At 40.4% G+C, this 22,350-nt stretch overlaps 1 protein-coding gene across 5 annotated transcripts in view; it reads left to right on the top strand.

Annotated features, from left to right (window-relative positions):
• Positions 1–22,350, top strand: part of il1rapl2 (interleukin 1 receptor accessory protein-like 2) — a 464,293-nt gene that overhangs the window by 369,965 nt on the left and 71,978 nt on the right. For all 5 annotated transcript variants that reach the window (XM_019346586.2, XM_025898426.1, XM_025898428.1 and 2 more), the window contains exon 7: positions 14,519–14,593. In XM_019346586.2, the coding sequence (XP_019202131.1) occupies positions 14,519–14,593 (75 nt within the window). The remainder of the gene's footprint in view (positions 1–14,518; positions 14,594–22,350) is intronic.

The following is a 22,350-nucleotide window of genomic DNA, read 5'->3' as shown; positions in this document are numbered from 1 at the left end:
AGCCCAACTTCAGTAACCCTACAAACGTCACTGCTGTTTAGTTTTCTGTCTTCATTTATGTTGGAAGTGATAGCAGAGCTGTACGTTTGAACCGTTTCAGAAATCTCTCAGTCAGAACATGCTATATCATGCTTAGGTGGAAGCTAGCGAGCTAACTTCCTGCTAACTTCTAACTCATTTAAATGTAATAAATCCTGTTTTCATGGATGCCTGGATGTTAAACTTAATTGTCACACCTGGTAAAGCAGCAACACTGATCATTTGTATTAAAGATGAAAGAATTTAGACAGTTTTTTACCTCTCAGTGATGCTGCAGTGTTTGTTTGACTGATAACGACTGATAACGTCAGACTTAGAGGCTGGATCATCACAGATTTCTGACTTTAATCTCAGAATTCTTCTCTGAAGTCGTGGCCGTGAGACGTCAAACACACAGCAAGTAGAGAAAACACCAGCAAACAGAAAAATACAGCAAAAGCAAAACAGACTGGAAGTTGAACAAAATACAACAGAAATGGGAAAAAATGCCTCAAATTAAAAACTAAAGACCTCACAAAACACAAAACAAGTGCTTTTAGGGAGACAATAATGTGCTGTGGAAACAGCTAATAGCATAACCTGGATCTTTTTCTCACTCACAACACTGATGAATCCTTGTCTCAGTGCAATTCTTCACATGCTTTGGTTTCTATCACTGCTGCAGTTGTTGTCATTGCTAATGTATTTGGTTAGATTTCAGTTTTTTTCTGCTTTTTAGAAAATATTGCATTTTTTTTATTTGGTGTTGTTTTTAAGCTGTAGCGTGTTTGACCTCTCAGGGTCACCAGAGAATTCTGGGAGAAAGAAAAAACAAAGTCATGACCTAAAAACATTTTTCAGTGGCGCGCAGCCTGGTTGGTGTAGCTAAAGACGAAAAGACGAAGTTATTTAAATCCTCTCTACACTAGTGTCATTGATTTTCATAGATAATGTTATTAATTTTCCATGTCTGCCCAGGTGACATCAATAGTGACTTAACAATATTCAGCTTTTATACTGAGATCAATACTTCCTAATCCCTAACATTGATTTTACATGCTGAATATGTATGCCAGTGAAGTGTGTCCCTTGTCACTTTCTGTTTGTTGTCCATTTGTTCCCTTTGCATGTGGAACACACAGAAGGTTATACCAGATTAATACAGGAGCATTTATTGGATGGATGTGGGAGGCATGATACTGGGGTAGGACACATATTCTAAGTGTTAAGTGTGTTTGCATTGTTCTTTGGTACCCAGTCCTCTGTCTGTGTGTGTCTGTCTGTGTGTGTGTGTAATAACTTTGGATGGTGAACAAACATAAGTTAGAATCAAGAAATGTCAGGGTTCAGATTCCCAGTTATAGAAAGTCCTTTGAATGGATAGAACCACGACTATGTGTCTCTGTTAGGCAGCACCTACATGTTATCTCCCAAACTGCTCGTCCACCTCCTGCCTCAGTCGCCCTCTCGAGACAATCACAGTTTATGTACCAAACCTGAGGAAGACGTTAAACTGAGCTGGATTAAAATGACTTTTGGTAAAATCACAAAATACTTTGTGAGTCACCAGGATTTTGCATTTACGCTGCTTATCAGGCTCCTTTTTTATTTTTCCACTTGAAAGACACAAGTTGAAGATTCATATAATTTTTTGTAAATGACGACATGTGTGTGCACGTGATGTATGTAGACATATAGTTTAAAGGTTTGATAAAACCTCTCTGCTGACAAAATATGTGAGTGAGAGACAGAGAAAAGGAGATTTTGTCACTGTCTGGACCCCACTCACCACTCTCACTGTTCATTTGCTCTCTCTCCCCTCCTGTTAATGTCTATGTGTATAAAAATGAAAAATGCATTAATGGCTGAATACGGCCTAGAGAGTGACAGTGCATTGACTGATGACGGAATGAACAAGCTCATTATTAAAGGTCTTATCACCCCTCTGCAGATGCACTTACACACATGCGCACACACACATGCGCACACAGTGTGTGAGAGAGAGACCTCAGTTGTTCAATGTCATGAATGCATTTGTCATCATAATCAACACTTTGGCCTAAAATCACCTTTTTGAAAAGTTTTAAAAGGACCTTTTGTCGGTCAGTGTTGTCCAAAGTACAAAAGCTCAGACGTGATTTCTCTGTAAACACGTAGAGACACACATAGTGGTGCAGTGTTGGTGCTGCTAGTTTAAGTGAAAAAGACGTGGGAAGACAGTCGAGGAAGTCATCTTAACGACTGAATGTTGAAAAAATAAATGTGCTTGATGTATTTTCATCAGCAGTAATACAACCAAACAAACAATCATAAGTTTATCTGCGATTATCAGAATCATCATTCAGTGTGTTACATTTTCGAACACCATCATGTTTTCCCAGTTTACAGAAAGATGAATCTGTCAGCTCACACCAAACTTTCATGACAAACTTTATAGTCGGATGCTGTTCATCTGTTTTTAAGGTGGTTACATCCTCGTATCCCTTAAATATTCATGATGTTGTGATTATATAACCTGTTTTACCTGTAGGTAACTCAGAGTCATGTAGAAAATGGCAATTTAGATATTTATCTAATTACCAGGAAAATGGACAGGCTCTAACAAGGTGCATGGATACAACACTAATGCACCAGAATAATTCTGCTCCATTTAAATTCAGACCTTTTCGTACTTTTTCCATTTAATTATTAATAATCAGTATTGACTGGTAATTATATTAATATAACAGCTGGGGGAACCGCTTCCATAACAGTAATGGTATTCGCTAAAATCATTCACTATGATGCACATAAGGTATAAAAAAAATATATCCAAATGCACAGCTTAGTCTGTTTTCTTTCCTACCAAGCAAAAGGACCAAGCTAGACTGGACTCAAAATGCAATCGAAAATTATACATTTTTAATACATTTACAGCAATGAAAATACATCAAAGGTGTCACTTTAGCTCATCATGCTATTTATCCCCCCTTTTATTGTCACGATTAACCAGATTGGACCAAAGATGTACGATGTAAATGTCTAAAATATAATATATTAGTTTTCTTTTTGATTTGTACCATCCTGAATGTTTACACATATTGCACATCCTTAAAGTTAGTTTTAGTGTAATTGTTTAACTGTGGTAATGTTACTGATTGTCATTTTGTTCCCTGATGATACAGCTATTTCTATAGTGAAATCAGGAATATCAAAATAAGAATTAATAATAATGGTTATTATTAGAAGAAGAGAGAGCTGAGAGTAAAAGCAAAGCTCTAGATCAGAGTCTCAACTCCATGTGTCCCTGCTACAACACACCTGAATACAGGTGAGCTTCACTGCATGCTGAGGTGGCAATTCATTCATTCATTCATGTTACAGCAGCTCATGAGTGAATGAACATGGTGCAATAAAAGTACTTTGAGAAGTACATTTTTCCAAACACTTACATTTACTTAAATTTACTTGAGTAGGGTTAGGGGTTGCCACTTCGGCATGCAGTGAAGTTCTATAGTCTTGCTAATGACCTACTAATTTTATTCAGGTGTGTTGCAACAGGGACACATGAAAAAGCTTTAGGGCCCCGGCTCTCGAGGACTGGAGTTTGAGATGCCTGCACTAGACTTACCGGTCGATCTTTATCCCCACCCTCACCTACGATCACGAGCTTTGGGCACTGGCTGCCCCTCCTTTAGAGAGGGTTTTTAAATAAGTGGCAAACTTTGTTAACAAAGCAAATAGTAAAATCCTCCCTTTTTATGCTTCCCATAACTTTGTTTTATCAAGCTACCTTCCACCAACCGATTTCTGATTTCCTTATATAAACTGTTCAGTCATTATGTTCTTTTATTTTCTTCTACTTAATTGCTCCTTGACTTGCTTTTATTGTGTGTCTAATAGGTGAAAATAACTCAAGAAGTTGATGCTTTACTTTCCACTTCGGCATCTTGACGGTTATTCAGCCTGTTTAATACGAGCCTTTGTGAGAGACTGAGAGCACTTTAGCCTACAGATAGCAGAAAGATAATTAGCTTAATCTCCATGGGTGGCTGAGTCCCCTTCAGCCACTATGATGGAAATAGTGTGCGTTCCCATCCATGCTGTCGGTGGGACCAGCGGCAGTTAGGTAACAGTCCCTTAACTGATTTGAATCAACTAATTAGAATCACTAACTACACTTCCTCCCTCCCTCTCTCCATCACACACAGATACACATGCATGTGTTTCAAACTGGAGCTGCAGCAGCCAGCTGTGCTCATCGATAGCTTCTCGTTATCCATATGCCGATCATTATCTGTCTTAGTGTTCAGTTCTAAGTCATCGCGATTCTTTCTTTTTCAATAATTGTCTTATATTTCCTGCTCTCGCAGTTCTCAGGTATCATTTTTTACAACTAGCCACGACAGATCTCTGGGGGTCACAGTCTAATGGGTGTTTCGTTGTGATCCTCAGAAGAGAATTTTACCTTCGACTGAGACTCATCGGCAGGCTTCAGTCACAGTTCCTGCATTAATGCCTGTTACAATTACATTTCAAATGAAAGGATGTATTTCGTGGTGTTTCTAAACCTTCCCGGAGAGATGATCTGTTAGTGAAAATGTGAATATAAGTTTTAAAGTTCCCTGAAAAGGTTTTTTAAAAAGTGTTTTTTACAGTTTACCATATGTTTTTGTGTCAGGTGGCAATTCTAACGCTGCGAACAAACTATGTGAATAAAATGGAATTGAAATGAAATGTTCAATTTCCTTTCTGCAAAATGCAAAAGACAAACAGCCTAACCAGTCGGGTTTATAAGATGCAGAAATGCAAAATGACACCCTCTACACTTTCTGCCAGTTAAAACTCTTCACCTCGTACCTGTCATATCCAAGCTTGTCTGTGTTTTTCTTTTCATCTGCAAACCTCTCTCTCCCCTCCAGAGCCCTTCATTTCTAATTTATGCCTTTAATCATTCAGCTCAATGTGCAGCGTTAAGGGAGAACGCTTGTTTCCTCCATCAGGGTGTCCCTCCAGTGTGGCACTGCTCCGGAGCAGATGGTATCTGTGATAAGGATCTACAATGAATATGCATCCCTCACGTCGGCACTTGCACCGGGGTCACATTAAAGCCCATCGATCTCACACACACACTTGCTTTACACTGCGTCCTCCACCTTCAGGCTCTCTCCAAAGAGTGCTTGTTGCGTCACAAATTGGCCTGAGTATATTTCACACAGCAGCAGATCATCACACTGACATTACAATAAAGCTAAACTTGGTGTGAGTCAGTTTTCTTTCTACTACAAGGCTTTTTTTTCCCTTGCTCCTGATGATGATTCACGCTTCACATTTTCTTGGAAGATCTTAAAAAGGTCTAAGAATGTATATGTTTGGAACAACACTTAAAGGAGTGCAACACACTTAAGCAAACCAGATAGTTTGTTTATAAAAACATGTTTTTTATTTAGCTGTCCCTCTGATATAGTCATTTCAAATCCCGTCCATCCTGCTCAGTCTGTTGCTTTAGATCAGGGCTGTCCAACTCCAGGCCTTAAGGGCCGGTGTCCTGCAGGTTTTAGATGTGTCCTTGATCCAACACAGCTGACTTAAATGGCTAAATGACCTGCTAAACATGTCAAGTTCTCCAGAGGCCTGGGAATGAACTAATCATTTGATTCAGGTGTGTTGACCCAGGGTGAGATCTAAAACCTGCAGGACACCGGCCCTTGAGGCCTGGAGTTGCACCTTCACTGTTATACCTGTCCCCCTCTCACTCACAGACTTCTTTCTCCCTTCTATTGACTTTAAATCCTCATCTCTCCAAAGCATACCTCCACATCTCCAGGCTCTCGTCCACCTGCTTCCTACTCTCACTACAGATTGCAGTGTCATCAGAGTCCACCAAGACTCCTGCCTGAGCTCATCTAACAGCCTGTCTATCACCACTGCAAACAAGAAAAGACTCAAAGGAGATCTCTGATGTGTCCCACTGACCTGATGAATCTCTGACCCCGACTGCACACCTCACTGCTGTCTCACCATCCTCAAACCTGTCCTCCACCACCCTCACCCAGTGCTACTTCTGACTTCCTCATGCAGTATCACAGTACCTCTGTTAGCATCATATCTTGCTTGCTTTAAAGACACAGTGATGCTCCTTGTGATCTTCTCTGTACTTCTCCATCAACACTCTCAAAGCATGCATCACCTTCTGCACATCCTTCCCAGTTTGATGTCTCTGCCTGGCCAATTGATATATGTCCTCTTCGTCTCAGCCAACTGTCTCTAGTCCCTACATTTAACATTTAACGTCTCTACTCTCACCTCTACTTTCCTGGCTTTCCTTCATTCCTGCTGCTTCTGAACACCCTGTCATAGAACCACAGCAGACCCGGTGGCATTTCCATGCTTTCCAGGATCTTTTATTCTTTCCAGTTGCTGTACAAACACTCGGCTGCAGCTTTGCAACTCCCAGCCGGACACATACCAACAACAAACACCATTCAGGAGCTGGCTCACCCTTTAAGCCGGTGAGGCGTGATTGCGGATGCCACAAAAAAAGTGATCTGAGTAACTCTGAATGCTACCAGTCAGGCTGCTCTGAGTATTTCACAAACTGCTGATCTGCTGGGATTTTCCAACACAACTATCTCTCGGGTTTATAGGGAATGATTTGAGGAAGAGAGAAACAGATATAGAAAAGAGAAAATATCCAGTGAACAGCAAAGAAAATGCCTTGATGATTTTAGGGGTCAGTAGAGAATAACCAGACTGCTTTGAACTGACAGGAAGGCAACATTAACTCAAATAACCACCGATTACACCCAGTGAATGCAGAGGTGCAGCAGATGTCTGTACTGAGACATTCTCGTGGTAGGGTCGGACTTGGATCCATCCGTCCTCATATCAATGGTTCACGCTGCTGCTGGTGTAATAGTGTGGGAGATATTTTCTTGGTAAACTTGGCTGCTTAGTACCAACTGAACATCTTTTTAATGGCACAGCCTGCTCGGGTATTGCTGCTAATCATGTCCATCCCTTTATGAGACAGTGTGCCCATTTTTAAGGCGTTTTCTATCAGGATAACACAACAACAGCAACTGTGTGATCCTGATACGTCAATTCAGACCAAAATCTTTGAATAATGTTTCCACACTTGTAGTTTAATTTATGCAACAAAGTATTATGGGACTTCTAAAGGATAAAGGGGTCCAACCCATTTCTAGCAACGTCTATCTAATGAAGTGTCCAGTGACTGTACATCAACTGCTTCCCTATTTCACAAATTAGGAAGCAGAAAAAAGAAGTTCTCAGACATAACAAAATAACAAAAGCACATTTGATTTTTAATAAAATATTGAATATTTAAAGATTCATCTATGTAAATTTCATACAATTGTTCAGAGCTGACTTCAGTTTTGTGAGACTGAAAATTACTTATTAACAAGTCATTTCTTATAAAATTAATTGTTTAGCATATTCATGATGATATACTTAGATAAAACAGATTCTTTACAGTTTCAGTTATTGCTGGAAGAGTTACATTAATAATAATTCTTTATTGGATTCCCGTGAAAATAAAGGCAATAATAAATGCTCACATGAAATAATTGCAGACATGTAAACGTTGCTTCTAAGGCAATTCTTTATGAAATCTAACTGATTGTAAAGTTAAAGATTTTAAATACCAGTAAGTACGTTTTCTCTTTGGTATGGTCACCTTGAGTTTTGGCAGCTCGTAATGAAACGCCAGCGTCAGTACGTCATTATGAATCTGATGTCTTTGTTTGTGTTGAATATCACTGTCAAATGAACTAACTTGCAAACATTGCTGACGTAAATTGACATCATTTATGAAAAGTACCAGCTGACTCACAAGTCGCACTCAAAGTATGAAATGAATATGCATGTGTGACTCATGTACACGCAGACACACTAGCAAATAAATAAATGCATGCATGCTCATGCATGGAAATTCACACTCATTTTTCACTAACATGTTCACACACCCACACAAGCTTATTTACATATCAGTTGGTACGTTCGTGTCTGGCCTACATTCACAACAGTAACCCTGACTGCAAAGCTTACACGCATATATGAACACACAAGTGCACGCACTCTCTTTCTCGCTGAAAGTGTTCACTCCATCCACTGAGACAACACAAATAATTCACAAATAAACATGCATACATTTGCTGCAGTTGTGCACACTTGGCAGTTTTATTTTTACTTGGTTTATAATTATTTCCACGCACGTCTCTGGAGCAACCCTTCTCTGGCAAACCTCTCCAGCTTCTCCAGATTTAACTGCCTTCTAGCAGGACCCTGGTCTTTAGTTCACCCGACAGATTTTAAAGTCAGGACGTTGTGCAGGCCAGTCAGCAACGCACACTTTGATCTTCTGGAGGCCGTTCTTCACCAGGGCGTGTGTTTTGGGTCATTGTCATGTAAGACGACAAAGCTATGTCCCACGCTTTCAAAATCTTCATAAATTCTTCATGGTTCCTTCCACCTTGATGAGATTCCCAGTTCCAGACACACTGAAGCGTCCCCACAGCATAATACTCCCACCACCGTGCTTCCCTGTGGTCTCTCTCCTCCTGCTTTCTCCAAACATCTTAGTTTAGTCTCATCTGACCAAAGGACACTTTGAGTGTGCAGAATCTTTCTCCAGGTTGTCCTTAGTGTACTTCACACATGTTTGTTGTGATTGTAGAGCTCTTTGTTCATCCCTGTTGTTGTTTTTATGGTACTCTACTCCAATCTGGCTCTAAGACGTTTTTCTTGGTCTGCAGCATCACAGTCATTCCTGTGCACAGTTCTAGTGACTGTTATCTTTGATACTACAGTTCCTGACTCGGCTAAGTTATTCTCTTGTGTCTAAGCAGTTGTTCTGAGCTCTTTAGAAACATCTCTCACTATTTGTCTTCGAAATCTTTCTCTTCCTACCTCTGCCAGGCGTGTTCTGTCCTGGGTGGCTCTCTTTGAATTTCTTAATGATACTTCTCACTCCATTTCTTGGCATTTGGAAACATTGTGATAACTTTGTTTACAAATAATTGATGCCTTCCAAAGAACACTCGTCCTTAGAACATCTACTGGCCTTTAATCCTTTTCTACTTTATATTTCACAGGGACTAATAATTTTAATCCTCAGCCATGCTTTGGAAATGAAGTGGAAGAGAAGTACAAGAAGTATATCTGTGTCTCTTTTGTAAAGCTTTGCTAACATTTGGTTAAAATAAATTCCAGTAATGTTTCACTTTGCTGTGAATAGGGCATGACATACAACCTCGATGTATCCACACCCAGCATAAATGTCTCCCGTGTCTCTGCCCATTCCCTGCTTGGACATTTTAGAATTTCCCAAAAGGTCAAATCAATTTGATATACAGAATGTAGAATCTGATTATGCACACTTAACAGCACAAAATGTTCGCCTTTTTTTCTGCTGCCTTTTGAGAAGAGGAGGAATGACAGAGTGGATCGGTCCACAGCAAGCGCTTTGGCTGAGATTACATTACCAGTCATTCACAGCCAGTTAGTACACAGTAAACCAGGCCAGAAGGTAGACAAAAGGAAGATTTCTAGAGCTTTTGGTTCACTTGTACTGAACATATGATAATTCATTATTTGATGTTTCTGAGCATTTACTGCCCAGAGAATATTTAATGAGGAATGAAAATTACACATTTAATGGATCTCAAATCTTTAGTTTTGAGAATCACCAAATGTAAACTTAGTATGCGTGCAAGAACAGGGTGCCTTTTTTCAACCAGTTGGTTTCTATGATTTTTTTTTTCTTATTCTTTTTCTTTGCAGAAGAAAAAACAACAACATTACTGTGGACAGGAAGCATCAAAAGGTCAAAAATCAAGCAACCCTTGAAATGCTGAGGTCATTCCATTTGCAGCCTCAAATATTACGGGCGAGACAGCAGGAAAAATGATCATTATGTTGGCACTGATTTGTAATATTGTTTTAAATGCTAACAGGAGAGTCTGCTATGTTGAGATTTTTACTGTCCCGAAATTTTCAAATTCGAGTAGAAGTTCACATTAGGTTTGATGACATAAACAGTTTTTCTTCCATCCAAGATTCAAGCTGAAGGAAAACAGTGGTTTAATCTATGTGAGCACCTGCGGAGCTAAAATGATCAGAGCTGGGTGATTCTTATTGACAGACATGTTGCTCAAATTACTTGGAAATGCGCTAAAGTTTCTGGCCCTCAGGCACATTAATATATGACAACAGGGATGTGCACGCACTTACAGCTTCCTTGAATTGAACAAAAATGCCAAAGTTTATATAGCATCCTCTGTAAAAACTGCACTAAAACAAACTTTGTCTACTTTATGTGGGGTCTAGCACGTGATTATTACTGTGCCTGGCTGAATGTGCCACACTGCAGTGAACTATGTATCTGTAAAAGGTCAGATCTTATTTGAAACCCAAAGTGCAGCAGAAGCAGCACAGCACTGAGACAGATGCCATTTGAGTCCTTGTGATTTCTTCTTGGTAATTAGTTTTTTGTTGGCTAATTAAAAAGAAGAGAAAAGTCATATATGCATACAGAACTATACTAAAACTGCTATAATAATATTAGCAACCATAATGAAATATTATGACAGATTTCTGCTTTGATCACACAAACATAATGTACAAGTAAGTAAAGGATCATTTTCAATTCAATTCAATTTTATTTATACAGCACCAAATCACAACAACAGTTACCTCGAGGCGCTTTATATTGTAAGGTAGATACAATAATACATACAGAGAAAAACCCAACAATCATATGACCCCCTATGAGCAAGCACTTTGGTGACAGTGGGAAGGAAAAACTCCCTTTTAACAGGAAGAAACCTCCAGCAGTCAGTAATACATTGTAATTTTCTACAGTGTATTTCTAACTAACTAGGCGGCTCATTTTCTTTCTCTTGATGATACTTTCTTTAAAGTTTGAACACATTTTGGGGTCAAGTTGAAGAAAGGCAGATGTAAAAGTGAGGTCAGAGGTCAAATGCGATGCAGTGCGGTATTTTGAATCTTTATACGGTACATTCGACATGTCGATAATACACGCCACACATGTAAGAGTCGTGGTTTCTAAGTTTAAGGGTTATTGGCAGTTTTTGACTGATAAATCATTAAGTCTGCTTTGAAAACCTCGATGGATGTTCAGTCAAAACTTTTCAACCTCCCGTGCTTACAGACAGAAGGACATGCAAATACGACCACAAACATAACCTCCTTGGTGGAGGAAAGAAGAAGAAGAATTAGTTGTAGCAGCAGTTAAACCGCATCATGTGTCTAACTTCTAGAATAGAATAGAATAGAATAGAATAGAATAGAGCAGTCCTAGTGATAAGAAGTAGTAATTTGTGCAGTCAGCAGTCTCACAGCTTGCAGACTCTGGGTTTGAACCTCCTAACCACCCGGCCTTTGGTGGTGCCTGCAGGGCTTTTCTCTGAGTGCCTCTGTTTCCTACCACAATCCAAACAGATGCGTGTCAGGTTCAGTGGTGATTCTAAATTGGTTATGGTTGTGAATAAAAGGTCAATTAAGTGCATAGAATAAAGTGCTTTATGAATACATGTGTCAAATAAAGTCAAATGTGGCTAAAAAGCTCTTTGAGTTGTCAGTAAGTACGAGGTAGATGGCAAACCATTTCACTAAGCAGAGCAAACGCCACTTATTCCATATTCAGTTTTCATCCAGTAGATCAAATTTCTGCCGTCCTCCATCGTCAAACTCAGACTGAAAAGTGTCTGAATGCAATTCTCTATCTTTGATTGTTATTTAGTTTTCCAGCCCCAGTTCTGTTCTAAACAACCTCATTTCCAGCAGCAGCTGTTTTTAGTTTTGATAAACCAAATGTACGCTACTACTTCTCGCTGATGACTGAAATTTACATTCACTTTCTACACACTACAGCCAAAAAAACAAATCCCAAGCATATTCATTCAGCAGGTCCTCTTTGCTCCTGAAACAAGTGCTTTAATTTTCTGGTATTTTCAGTCTCCATTTGTGTCCTCACACCTCTCCATTTCATCATCGATTTAAACAATTACACAACCACAAAGCAGCGAGTTACAATGAACTGTGAAAACAGTGTTATTGTTCTGTCCTATGAATTTTGTATGCGTTCATCGCTTCTTAGATGGGAAAGAAGTACAAAAACAAAGACTGAAATTAGCCATTGTGAATCACTGCTGCGTGGTTGAAATCAATCATGTGACGCCTCTGTAGGCGCCGTCCTAGCACGCACGTAGGCACCGACAAAACACACCCTCTGCATCACTGGTGTCCTGTAATTTTCGACACAAGCAACCATTTTCAAAAGTTCAGCGATCTCTAATTCCTGCTGCGTTTCTATGAGCCTGGCTGATACACGTAAACAGCAACCCCATCATTATCATCTATTTGAAGAAAACCTTTGATTTTAATTCAAGTTAGCACAGACTCTGAACACTCACATACACAATTTTTAGTCTTTCTCATAGAGAATTGGACACAGCCTGCACGCATGTACGGTTGATTTTCTAACCACGTGACACATGCAAGCAAAGTCCAAACTCAGAATGGGAGATTATGGCAATATTCTATTCAAAAGGACAGTTTACCGCACATAAAGATATATGGACGATTAAAACATGGATACAGCTTCATTGTTTTTTCACAAAGGGTCACGTGAGCTCCCAAATGAAATTGTGAGCCATGAAATTTGAAAAACAGTAAGCCAGAAAGACATAAAACTGTAAATGGGGGAGGATCTGTGCAGCGGTCCTATAGATGTGTATAGCAAAATTATGGGAAGATTGTGAAAAGAGGAGAGGAAAGTAAAAGACGAGTGGAGCACAGAAGAGAGGAGAACAAGAGTAGGTCTAGGTGAAGGGTTGTCTCATTAATCTTAAAAGGGCACAGCGGCGCCTTCAGAATGCAAATGAAACTATCAGTCTTGTCACAGAAACACGAGGATGGAGCGATGGAGAGATTGACAGTGTTACTGAGGGGAAAGGAAGAAGTCGAGAAAGAAAAGAAAGAAGAAAAAGAGAAGGAAAGAGAAACCTGTGTAGAGTGCTTCTGCCCTGCTGCAAAAGTCACATAAAGAGCATTTAATCCAACGTGGGAAACTATCTGCTAAGTTTGCCTAAAAGTCAAAGTAATTAAGGCGTCGTAGGTGAGCGAGTGCTTTTCGACTCTATACTTACTCCTGATATTAAGCCTCAGCTTTGTTGTTGCGCTTGTTTGTGTCTAATGGATGCTGAAAAAAATCTATCAAATGAACCAAGTGTTGATTTTCACACATAACACTTGCAATCTTTATTTTTCTGCTCGAGCAAATCTCGCACCAGGAGACGTTTGGCAATAAAATAAAGTTGGATAAAGCTTGAGTGGAAAGAAAGCTAGAAAAGGACCAAACCACTATAATCTGAAAAATATATATCGCTCTGCTGTAATGCATGTGTGCATATGATCATATGGATTAAAATCTACATTTGTTTGGCTTCATGCAGGATTGTAACTCCACACTTCCTGGTAGAAGTTCAGTGATGTGCTTGTGATATTGTACCATTGTGCCTAATCGCCTATGCTGCACCAGATCTGGTCTGAAAGACACGTAATTGGCCAAAGTGTCTTGTCATGGCCTAGATTTTGTAAAGCTTAAAAACAGAGCTCACAGGTGGTGCAGGAGTCTGGTCTCCTCTGAGGCTGTTTGAATTACAATCTGCTGAACAGCTCTTAAATGTAAGAAGCTTTAATAGCTCTACAACCCAGCTGGCTGATGGTTGATGTTCATTCTCACCTCCTCCTGTACGACAGGCATTTTATGCAAGACACTGAACCCTGAATTGTTTCCAGTATGAGCCAAGACTTTGAATAGTAACTGATTTTTAATGATCACAATATGAGTTAATCAGCTGGTGCTTAGTTGACTCCGGAAACCAACTTCATGTGCTCAGACACAGAATAAATTCCATGTGGAATAGGACAGGCTTTTAAGGGAGGACAGCAGTATTGAGGATTGTTAGACACTTGGAGGTGGTGAGGGAGGGACGGCGTGATGGCTTTTCAGAGTCAGTGAGGTAAAATGGGAAGAGTGTTGCTGGTCATCAGAGGACAAAGGCAGTTCGTCAACAGGTTCACCTGCACAGGGACAAGAAGGAATCATTAGGTGAGAAAAGTTGTGTTGTGAGCTGCCTCTGTGACTGAGGCAGCGTCTAGTTGGCGTGACAGCTGGGTAGCTCCATTCTCTTTATATTTGGCTTTGTGATACTGCAGGCCGTTGATCAATTGATGGGGGCAAAGGTCAGCTCTCCCTCGGGGCTCTTCCTGACAAAACACTGCACTATCGGGCTCTACACCTGCAGTACAGCTGTGGGTTTCCATTGTTTTTCTATCAACAGCGTAATGTTGTAAAATGAATGTTTCTTTCTAAAACTGGCAACTCTGTAAAGTGATGATATATGTTATGTCCAAAGCCCAGCACGCTTCTAATGATGATCTTCTTCCTCTCTTTTCTCTCTTTCAGCTCTCCAGACCACACAACCTCCCAAGGTCCTTTTCCCCCCAGACAGACAAGACACAGTGATAGAAGTCACACCTGGTAAGGAACAGCAATTCCTCTCCATTTCTTTATCCTTGGTTTCGGGTGGTGATCCTCTAGGTCTGTATTTTTAGAACGGCATCTCCATTCTTGGTGCAAAGTGCTCATCACTTTGGTGTCTCTTCGTGGAATGGCGTGCTCCATCAGGGCGTTTCCACGAACACTTTGCCTGTGGCAGCGCGTGTGATCAGTTTCACTTTACTGTGGCCTTTCAGGCATGCGGGAACTTTAACGATGGAAGTGTACTTGAATGTGTTAACGGTTCTGCATCTTGATGATGAAAGATGCAGATTACATTTAGCAGTCATTGTCTTTTTTTTAACTACTGCAAATAAAATAGTTAGGGTCGCCTCACAGGAGTTAAGTTAGTGGAGATTATTAGCGGTGTCCCAAAACGTCGGCTGCATCCTTCGGAGGACCCGGCCTTCGCGGTCTACGTGGGCCGAGTCCTTCGAAGACCGAGAAGGCCGGAAGTGCGAGGCTGTGAAATGGGACGGTCTAGCCTTCAGTTTTGCGTCACCGCTGTCTCGGTGGAGTTTAATAAACTCGGCCGTCTGCTCCTTGCTATCTAAAATATAACAGGACACTGCCGTAAATTATCGACCGTCTCACACTTCGGTTTAATCAGTTTTCTGTTTGACGTTTATTCAGCTGTGTGAAAATCCCGGAGGAACCCACCCGATGGATTAATAAAGGTTTATTTAATCTAATCTAATAACTTTAATCTCAGCCACACCGATTTACTCACGAACAAATAAAATACTGAAAAAAGCCAAACAATAACATTTCTAGGTTGTCTAACTGATTAACCTGAGTAGCAAAAGACCGCAGGGACCTGAAAACGTTTTGTGGTGAGAGTCCGGTGTTCTTGCCGGCTCTGGTGACTCGTCAGCTTCGAGCTGGTGGGTAACAGACGTCTCCGAAAACGTCGAGCACTTTTGTAAATATGTGATGTCTTGCTAAACCGAGCAGATATTTGAAGTTCACACAGCTCCATTCTCACCTGAAAATATGTTAAAAGTGTATTTTGAGACCCAGAAAGATTAATAAGAATAATATTAAAACTAAGTAGCTGCCGCCATTGTTGGAAACTGGAATTGGCTGGGCCGCGCTATGAATTCTGGGATATGTTAGGCTACGAAGGATACACCCGACCCATCCTTCAAATTCGGGGAAATGAAGGACACATTTGTCGGCCGCATTTGGAGCAGCCTTCGAATTGGGACAGCCTTCGTCGCCTGGTTGTGATGTAATCAGCCTTCAAATGCGGCCTCCGAAGGATGCGGCCTAAGTTTTGGGACAGACCTATTGAGAGTCTTCTGTCCTGCCGTCCTGCCCTCACCCCAAACCGGTCACCACAGATGGCTGCCCCTCCCTGAACCTAGTTCTGCCAGAGGTTACTTCCCGTTAAAAGGGAGTTTTTCTTTTCAACTATCGCCAAATGCCTGCTCAGGGGGTCAGTTTATCGTTGGGGTTTTCTCTGTATCGTTATGGGGTCTTTACCTTACAATACAAAGTGCTTTTTGGCGACTGTTGTTGTGATTTGGCATTTGGATATGATTGGCAGTACTGTGATGGGATGCTGCCAAAAACCCCATCCATGACCTTGACTTCTGCTTTTTCCTCCTGTATGTGTTTGTGAAGGGAAAGGTACTTTAGCATTTGAATTTCTCCATTGTCATAAATCATGACTTGAGAAATTTCCAATATGCATTTCAGTCAGTTTGTTTTTATATGAGCAAACTTCTTCTAAGTTTAGCCTGGTTTGTGAATCAGACTGAAGCCAATTGGCCAAAATCATCACATCAGCTGTTATGGCTCTTAGGGGCTTTGTAAAAGGATACTTTACTGAACCCTGAAGGGTCATTGGCTCTATCAGTTGGAAAGTTAGAGGTCAGCTTTGACCACTGAACAACAGGCAGAGATTTAGAGTCTCATGTGAGATAATGCAGAGACGGTGGCTCAGTGAGCGCCGTGCTGGCCTCCTGCTCCCTGTCAGCGTGCACTTTATCCATTGCAGTCCCGCCGCGTCCGTGTTCTTTTATCTCCCCCAGTCAACGACTAACAATGACTTATGCGCAGATGTGTTCTCAAACCAATTTACTCTGCGCTTAAATATTTGCAGCACCCACGCGGCACTCGCCGCAGAGCTGCCTTATCTACTGATGCGACCTGGCAGAGAGTCAAAACCGTGACATTTAAAAAATTCCCGTCCTTTCACTTCGACTCATCTTCAGTAGATGATTTTCAGATGAGAGTAAAAGTTTGTTTGGATTGGCAAATTATATCCACCTCAAAAAAATGACATTTAAGTGCCGTAGCAATATAAGGAAAGCGAGAGGAAGCGTGGCGTCTAACAGGAAGTTGAAGAAACAATCTATAAGCTGCTCATGGAAAAACAAGACAGGTGAGGTGAAGAATCTATGAGAGAAACATGAAAAATTCAGTGCTGAAAGGATCTCATTAAGATTTGCTTGTGTACCAATCAGTGCGCGCTGTGCTCTGAGGATGGCCCAGTTGGCTGCCTTCGTTCCCAGCTGCACGCGTGTTGTGTGTGTGTTTAAGTGTATAAACCCGTCATGCATGCGTGTGTGTGTGTGTGTGTGTGTGTGTGTGTGTGTGTGTGTGTGTGTGTGTCTGCCCTGCTGTTTGGCGGTCTTTCTGACAATGTTAGCACTGTAGGCAGAAATGTGTTTGGATGTGTGCACAAGTCTGCACATTTGTGTGTTTCCATTAACTCCAGATTGATGTAGTAACAAATAGGCCCTAAGGCCTCTGTACACTGATTGCAGCAGGGACACCTTTTAATGGGCAGTGCATTCTCACCCCTACCAAACACACACGCACACACTCTTACAGCGACAAAGGCCACACAGTAAGACACACACACACACACACAGCCACAGTGTGACCCTGTGGTACATTTTTAATTATCATCTTGTTTTAACCTGGGGGAGATTTACATCAGCAACCACAGTTATGTTCTTCATTTTCCTCCACCCCCTCTCTCTCCTCCACTCGTCTGCTCCACTCTTCTTCTTTATATTTACACTTTCACTCACTCATTTTTTCCTCTTCTTTCCATCCTTTTCTTCTTTCTGTCTCATTTCATCTTCAGTGCCTTCACTTTCTATTTCCTTTAATATCAGTTTTATTTACTTTTCCCTTCTCTCTGCCGTCCTGCTCGCCACCGCTTTTGTCATTATTCCATAATGCCCTGGGTTATACATGTGATTTATTTCACTTCCTGTTACTATGCCAACATGGTCTAGAGGCAAAAAACAAACAAAAAGAACTTGCAATTAAACATAAATTTGTGATATTTGCGTTAAAAGAAATCAAAAGTAAAAGCAGAAAAGCTAACAGTGCTCGAGGAACTCTACACACGTCCCAGATATCCTGGAAATTCATCCTTACTCTGAATGTGCAGCTTTGTAATAAATGTTAAGTACTACTGCTAAGGATGAGCAACTTAAATATGTGAAAGAGACGAGAATATATAAGTTATTGGAAGGTTTACTGTGTTTTTATCTAATCAATAGTAATACTTTGGATGGAGTCCAAGGAATAAAATATGTTTTCTGCCTCTTTAAACACATTCAGAGTTTCCATCTCTTAATACATTTTTGTTGCCCGTTAAACTCTTTGATTGTTTCCAAACTGTCACAGTCTTTTATCAGTCGGAAATATATTCAAATTGGAAGTCAAAAACGAACATTTCTGAAACTGGGCATGTTTAACTGAGTATTTAGGAAACGATCAGTTCCCATTATTTTTCCTAGCGTAACAGAGGAATGGAAGTGACAACGCACCCTGACAAACGGAGACTAAAGAGTGAGAATTAATGTGAGTATAAGATCAGTGTTGCTGAAATTATGAGACACCACGATATGACTCGCTGTTTAATTTAACACTGTAAAATGTGCTTTCTGTTCATCGCAGGCTCAACAAATTAAGGTTCATCATTTAATTCAATAATCATTGTTCTCAGATCAAAATGTCAGTCACATTTAAACCCGGTGAAGCTCAGCTAATTGTTGGACTGTCACACGCCTCTGATGTCTGTCCATCCATCTTTCTCAGACCTCCACCCAAACGGCCTCCAACTCTTTGATTCCTGTTTCCATCTATCTGTCAACTCCTAATTCTTTTCTCTTGTCATCACAGCAAAGTGTTGCTATTCTGATGGCCAAGCTGGATCTATGATCCAAACACAACCTGCCACCTCATTTCAAATCTATCACATGTGACACATTCGGTGCAGAGGATGTGTCGCTGTAACGCTGTCGTGCTTCATGTCTTTGGCATCAGTTTGGGATTAGTTGTTGTTGGGACGCTTTGGAACCATTTCATTGATTTAAGGCTATTATTTATTACCTGGTTTGTGTTGAATGGGCAGAAGAAGAACTAAACAGTTCCAAATGTCTCTGCGGGCTGGTGACTGCGACGGTCCTTTTAAAAGTAGTCGCAGTTATAGAACTTTTCCTGAGTAACAGCCCCATCGGAGATTTTAACATGCACTCATTCACACGACCACTAGAGGTCTACTACAATATCAAACTCAGTCAACTGAGAACAGCCATTCATAGAATTGAGAGCAAGCTTTTTAAGGCATCTAAGTGCTTCACTTCTTCTTCTGTTTTCTCCTTTATTGAGATTCTTTTAAGTGATTCTTTATTTTATAGATGTTTTTCTTGTTTTTGGCTGCTGTGAGACAAAAAAACAAAATAACATAATAGCAACATAATATCTAAATAAAGTACATCTGACCTTATATTTAGATTTTATAACACAACAAAATAAAGTCGCTTCCAAACCTTTTGTTTTAAGACAGAACATCCAGATTATAAAAGAAACCAAAGTTGGCTTAAAGTTGGTCCGTCTCCCCTTCGTAGCTGTGCTGCTGCTGCTTTTAAATCCCCACTTTGTGTCAGACTGACCCAACCTTCATGTCAAGGATCATCACCGGTGATGAGAGTCGGGTCTCCAGCTGTGACCCAGAGACCAAAAAGCAGTGTTTAGTGGTAACGTGTCCAAGCCCGAAGGTGGCCGATCTAACCGGCAGCGTTTTTTGTGTTTTTTACTGACACTCTCTGTGTTTTGTTCCATAAATTATCCTTCAATTAGACCTCAGCTGCTGATGTTCATTTCCCGATGACACGCCAAGCACTCTGGTAGATTGAATAGCCTTCATGGAAATCACCTAAGCACACACAGGCACACAAACTGTGCTTTTTAGCATTATGCAGATGAATTAGCCACATGGACGTCAAGCGCACATTCGCCAAATTTATTCTTGATTTTGATAAACATTTGAAGTCGTTGCACAGATTGATGTTTTCATTTCAGTTTCATTAGCTGCTGCCTGAGTTTAGACACCACACAAACAAGTCACGCTCTCTGATACTTTCACACATAGAGCAGTATTAGATGCTGCTGTGAGGTTTGCTGTGAAAGGCAGGGAAGATAAGGAGGTAAGCTTTCTTCTTTTTACTGCTCCCCCCTCGTCTTGTCTTCTCTTTCTCCGTCTGTCTCTGTCTTTTTCCTCTGCCATCGTATTTATCTCTCTACGTCTGTCTCCCTCTGCGCCGTGTCTGCCTCTATCTCACTTTCCTTCCGTCTGTCTATCTTCCCTCCATCACACTCTCTATATCTCTAACTGTCCTTTTGTCTTTCTCTTTAAAGCTCATTCAGCCTTTTATTTTTTCTTCAAATGCTTTAAAACTGTGAGGCGCCATATCAATATTCCCCTTCAACCTGTCACAGAGAGATAATGTGAGGTAAGAGCAGGATAAAATGAATGCAAGAAAGGTCTTAATATTTTGGATATCCATCCTTAAGAGAGACTCTGGAGTCACCGTGCTGCATCATTCTGCAATGAATTCCACAGTTAACAGCTGCAAACACAACCAATGCATCAAATGATCGGCAGCAGAAACATACAGTGGCAACACAGGAATGTTATTGCTGTAGTACTACCTAAAAAGGAAAGGACAGAAGGTGAGGAATGAAAATATGCAGGAAAAGGAAGGATAGAAAGAAGCAAGGAAGAACAAAGTACATGGGAATGAGGGTAAAGATTCAGAATCTGAATAAGCTTCTGACAACTGACAATAACAATACGTATAGCAGTTTTATATTTATGTGCAATAGTGCATAGCGTGTAGTTGATTGAACAAATTATGAAAAAATGAGGGGTTGATAACTTGTCAGGATGGATGCACAAAAAGTTGGAAAGAGTGGCATATAACAACTCAGAAATGAAGGAAAAGTAAAGCAAAACTTGGCAAGAGAAGAAAAAAAGGTTTAAAAAGGCAGCCGAGATAACAAAAAAGGGAAGAAAATGAGGACGTGGTAGAAACAATGGAACAACTAAGGAAGAGATAGAAAGTGATAAAATAAGAAGTGCAGTATGTAGATAGAATCAAAGGGAAGAAGTGAGTAACAAACAATGATAAAAAGGAAATAAGGAAAGGAGAAATGAAACTCTATGAATGTTCAAAAGACTCTCGTGTTTCCATTACAGATTCAAAAAACAAGGAATCGCAATAAGATGAGTGGGAGTTTATTTGTGCAGTGCAGTTCACTTAAATATAACCAATGTGCTTCAGGTTGAACTGCATTAAAATTAAAACAATTATATAAGCTAATAGATTAGACCTGTTGATTAGGTATTTGCTTGACTGCCGTGTTCTGACTTTTTCATACGGATGCTGAGAAAAAGATAAAAGTGTCTTTGCAGGCAGTTCAAAGGGAGGACAGAACTGTACAATAACAACGAGGCAGAGAGGCAGGGTCCACAAAAGAAGGTGTTACAGCTGTGGAAGAGCAACCAAAGGAAATTTGTAGGCTGAGTTGAACTAAAGTCCAAAACACACACATACTAAAGAAGTCCTTTAAAGGTAAAACAAAAAATAAAAATCAGGAACAACAGGAGGCTGCTGGGGTAAACTAAAAAGGTTTTTGGATGGGGATGCAGTTTTTGTATTTCTTTTGTATTTCTTCTGCATCCCATCACAGTGGATTTGAAACCAAACAATCAAGATGTGATTAAAGTGCAAACTTTCAGCTTCAATTCAAAGGTATGATGAAAAAATATGAACAATAAATATTACATTACAGGATCAGAGGTAATTCTAACACAATCTAACATGATTTAAATTATAAGAATTGTTTTTAATTCTGTATACACATGACAAAATAGTGAGAGCACGAGGACACAATCAGGACGGAGTAAACTATAGTGAGGGACAGAACGCAGACAAGGAGGAAGCAGAAACAAAAGCAGGCAGGTAAAGGAAATAAAACCAGAATAAAAGAGGAAGACGAGAGAAGCTCATGCAGAGAGGAAGACGCTGACGGGCGATATGGGAGAAGGTAATAATACATTAAAAAACACACTCAAACTGAATACTGTGGCCTAGTTAGCTGAAGGAATTCAGGCTGTACATGCGGACAAATCCAGAACGTGTCAAAACTGTGGCCTAAAGCAGGATTTGGCAGATAATTTAGGGTTAACTGGGTTTTCAGTATCACAGAGGCGGTGCTTACGGGGGAGGTATACAAAACCACCGATAACCACACATTTCTCCAGAAACGAGCCGCACCATTTCTGAAAGACCCTGCAGACCTCTGTGCATGTAAGAAAGTTTCAAGTTTTTAGAGACTGTGAAGTTTTCATTATTCCCTTACAAGCATCAATAAGAAATACAGTTACTCGGGAGCAAACAAGCCTTAATAAGGAGATCTTATAAAAC

Source organism: Oreochromis niloticus, linkage group LG2, assembly GCF_001858045.2.
Source record: "Oreochromis niloticus isolate F11D_XX linkage group LG2, O_niloticus_UMD_NMBU, whole genome shotgun sequence".
NCBI classification, from domain to species: Eukaryota; Metazoa; Chordata; class Actinopteri; order Cichliformes; family Cichlidae; genus Oreochromis; species Oreochromis niloticus.
This window is presented reverse-complemented; position numbering and strand designations above follow the sequence as displayed.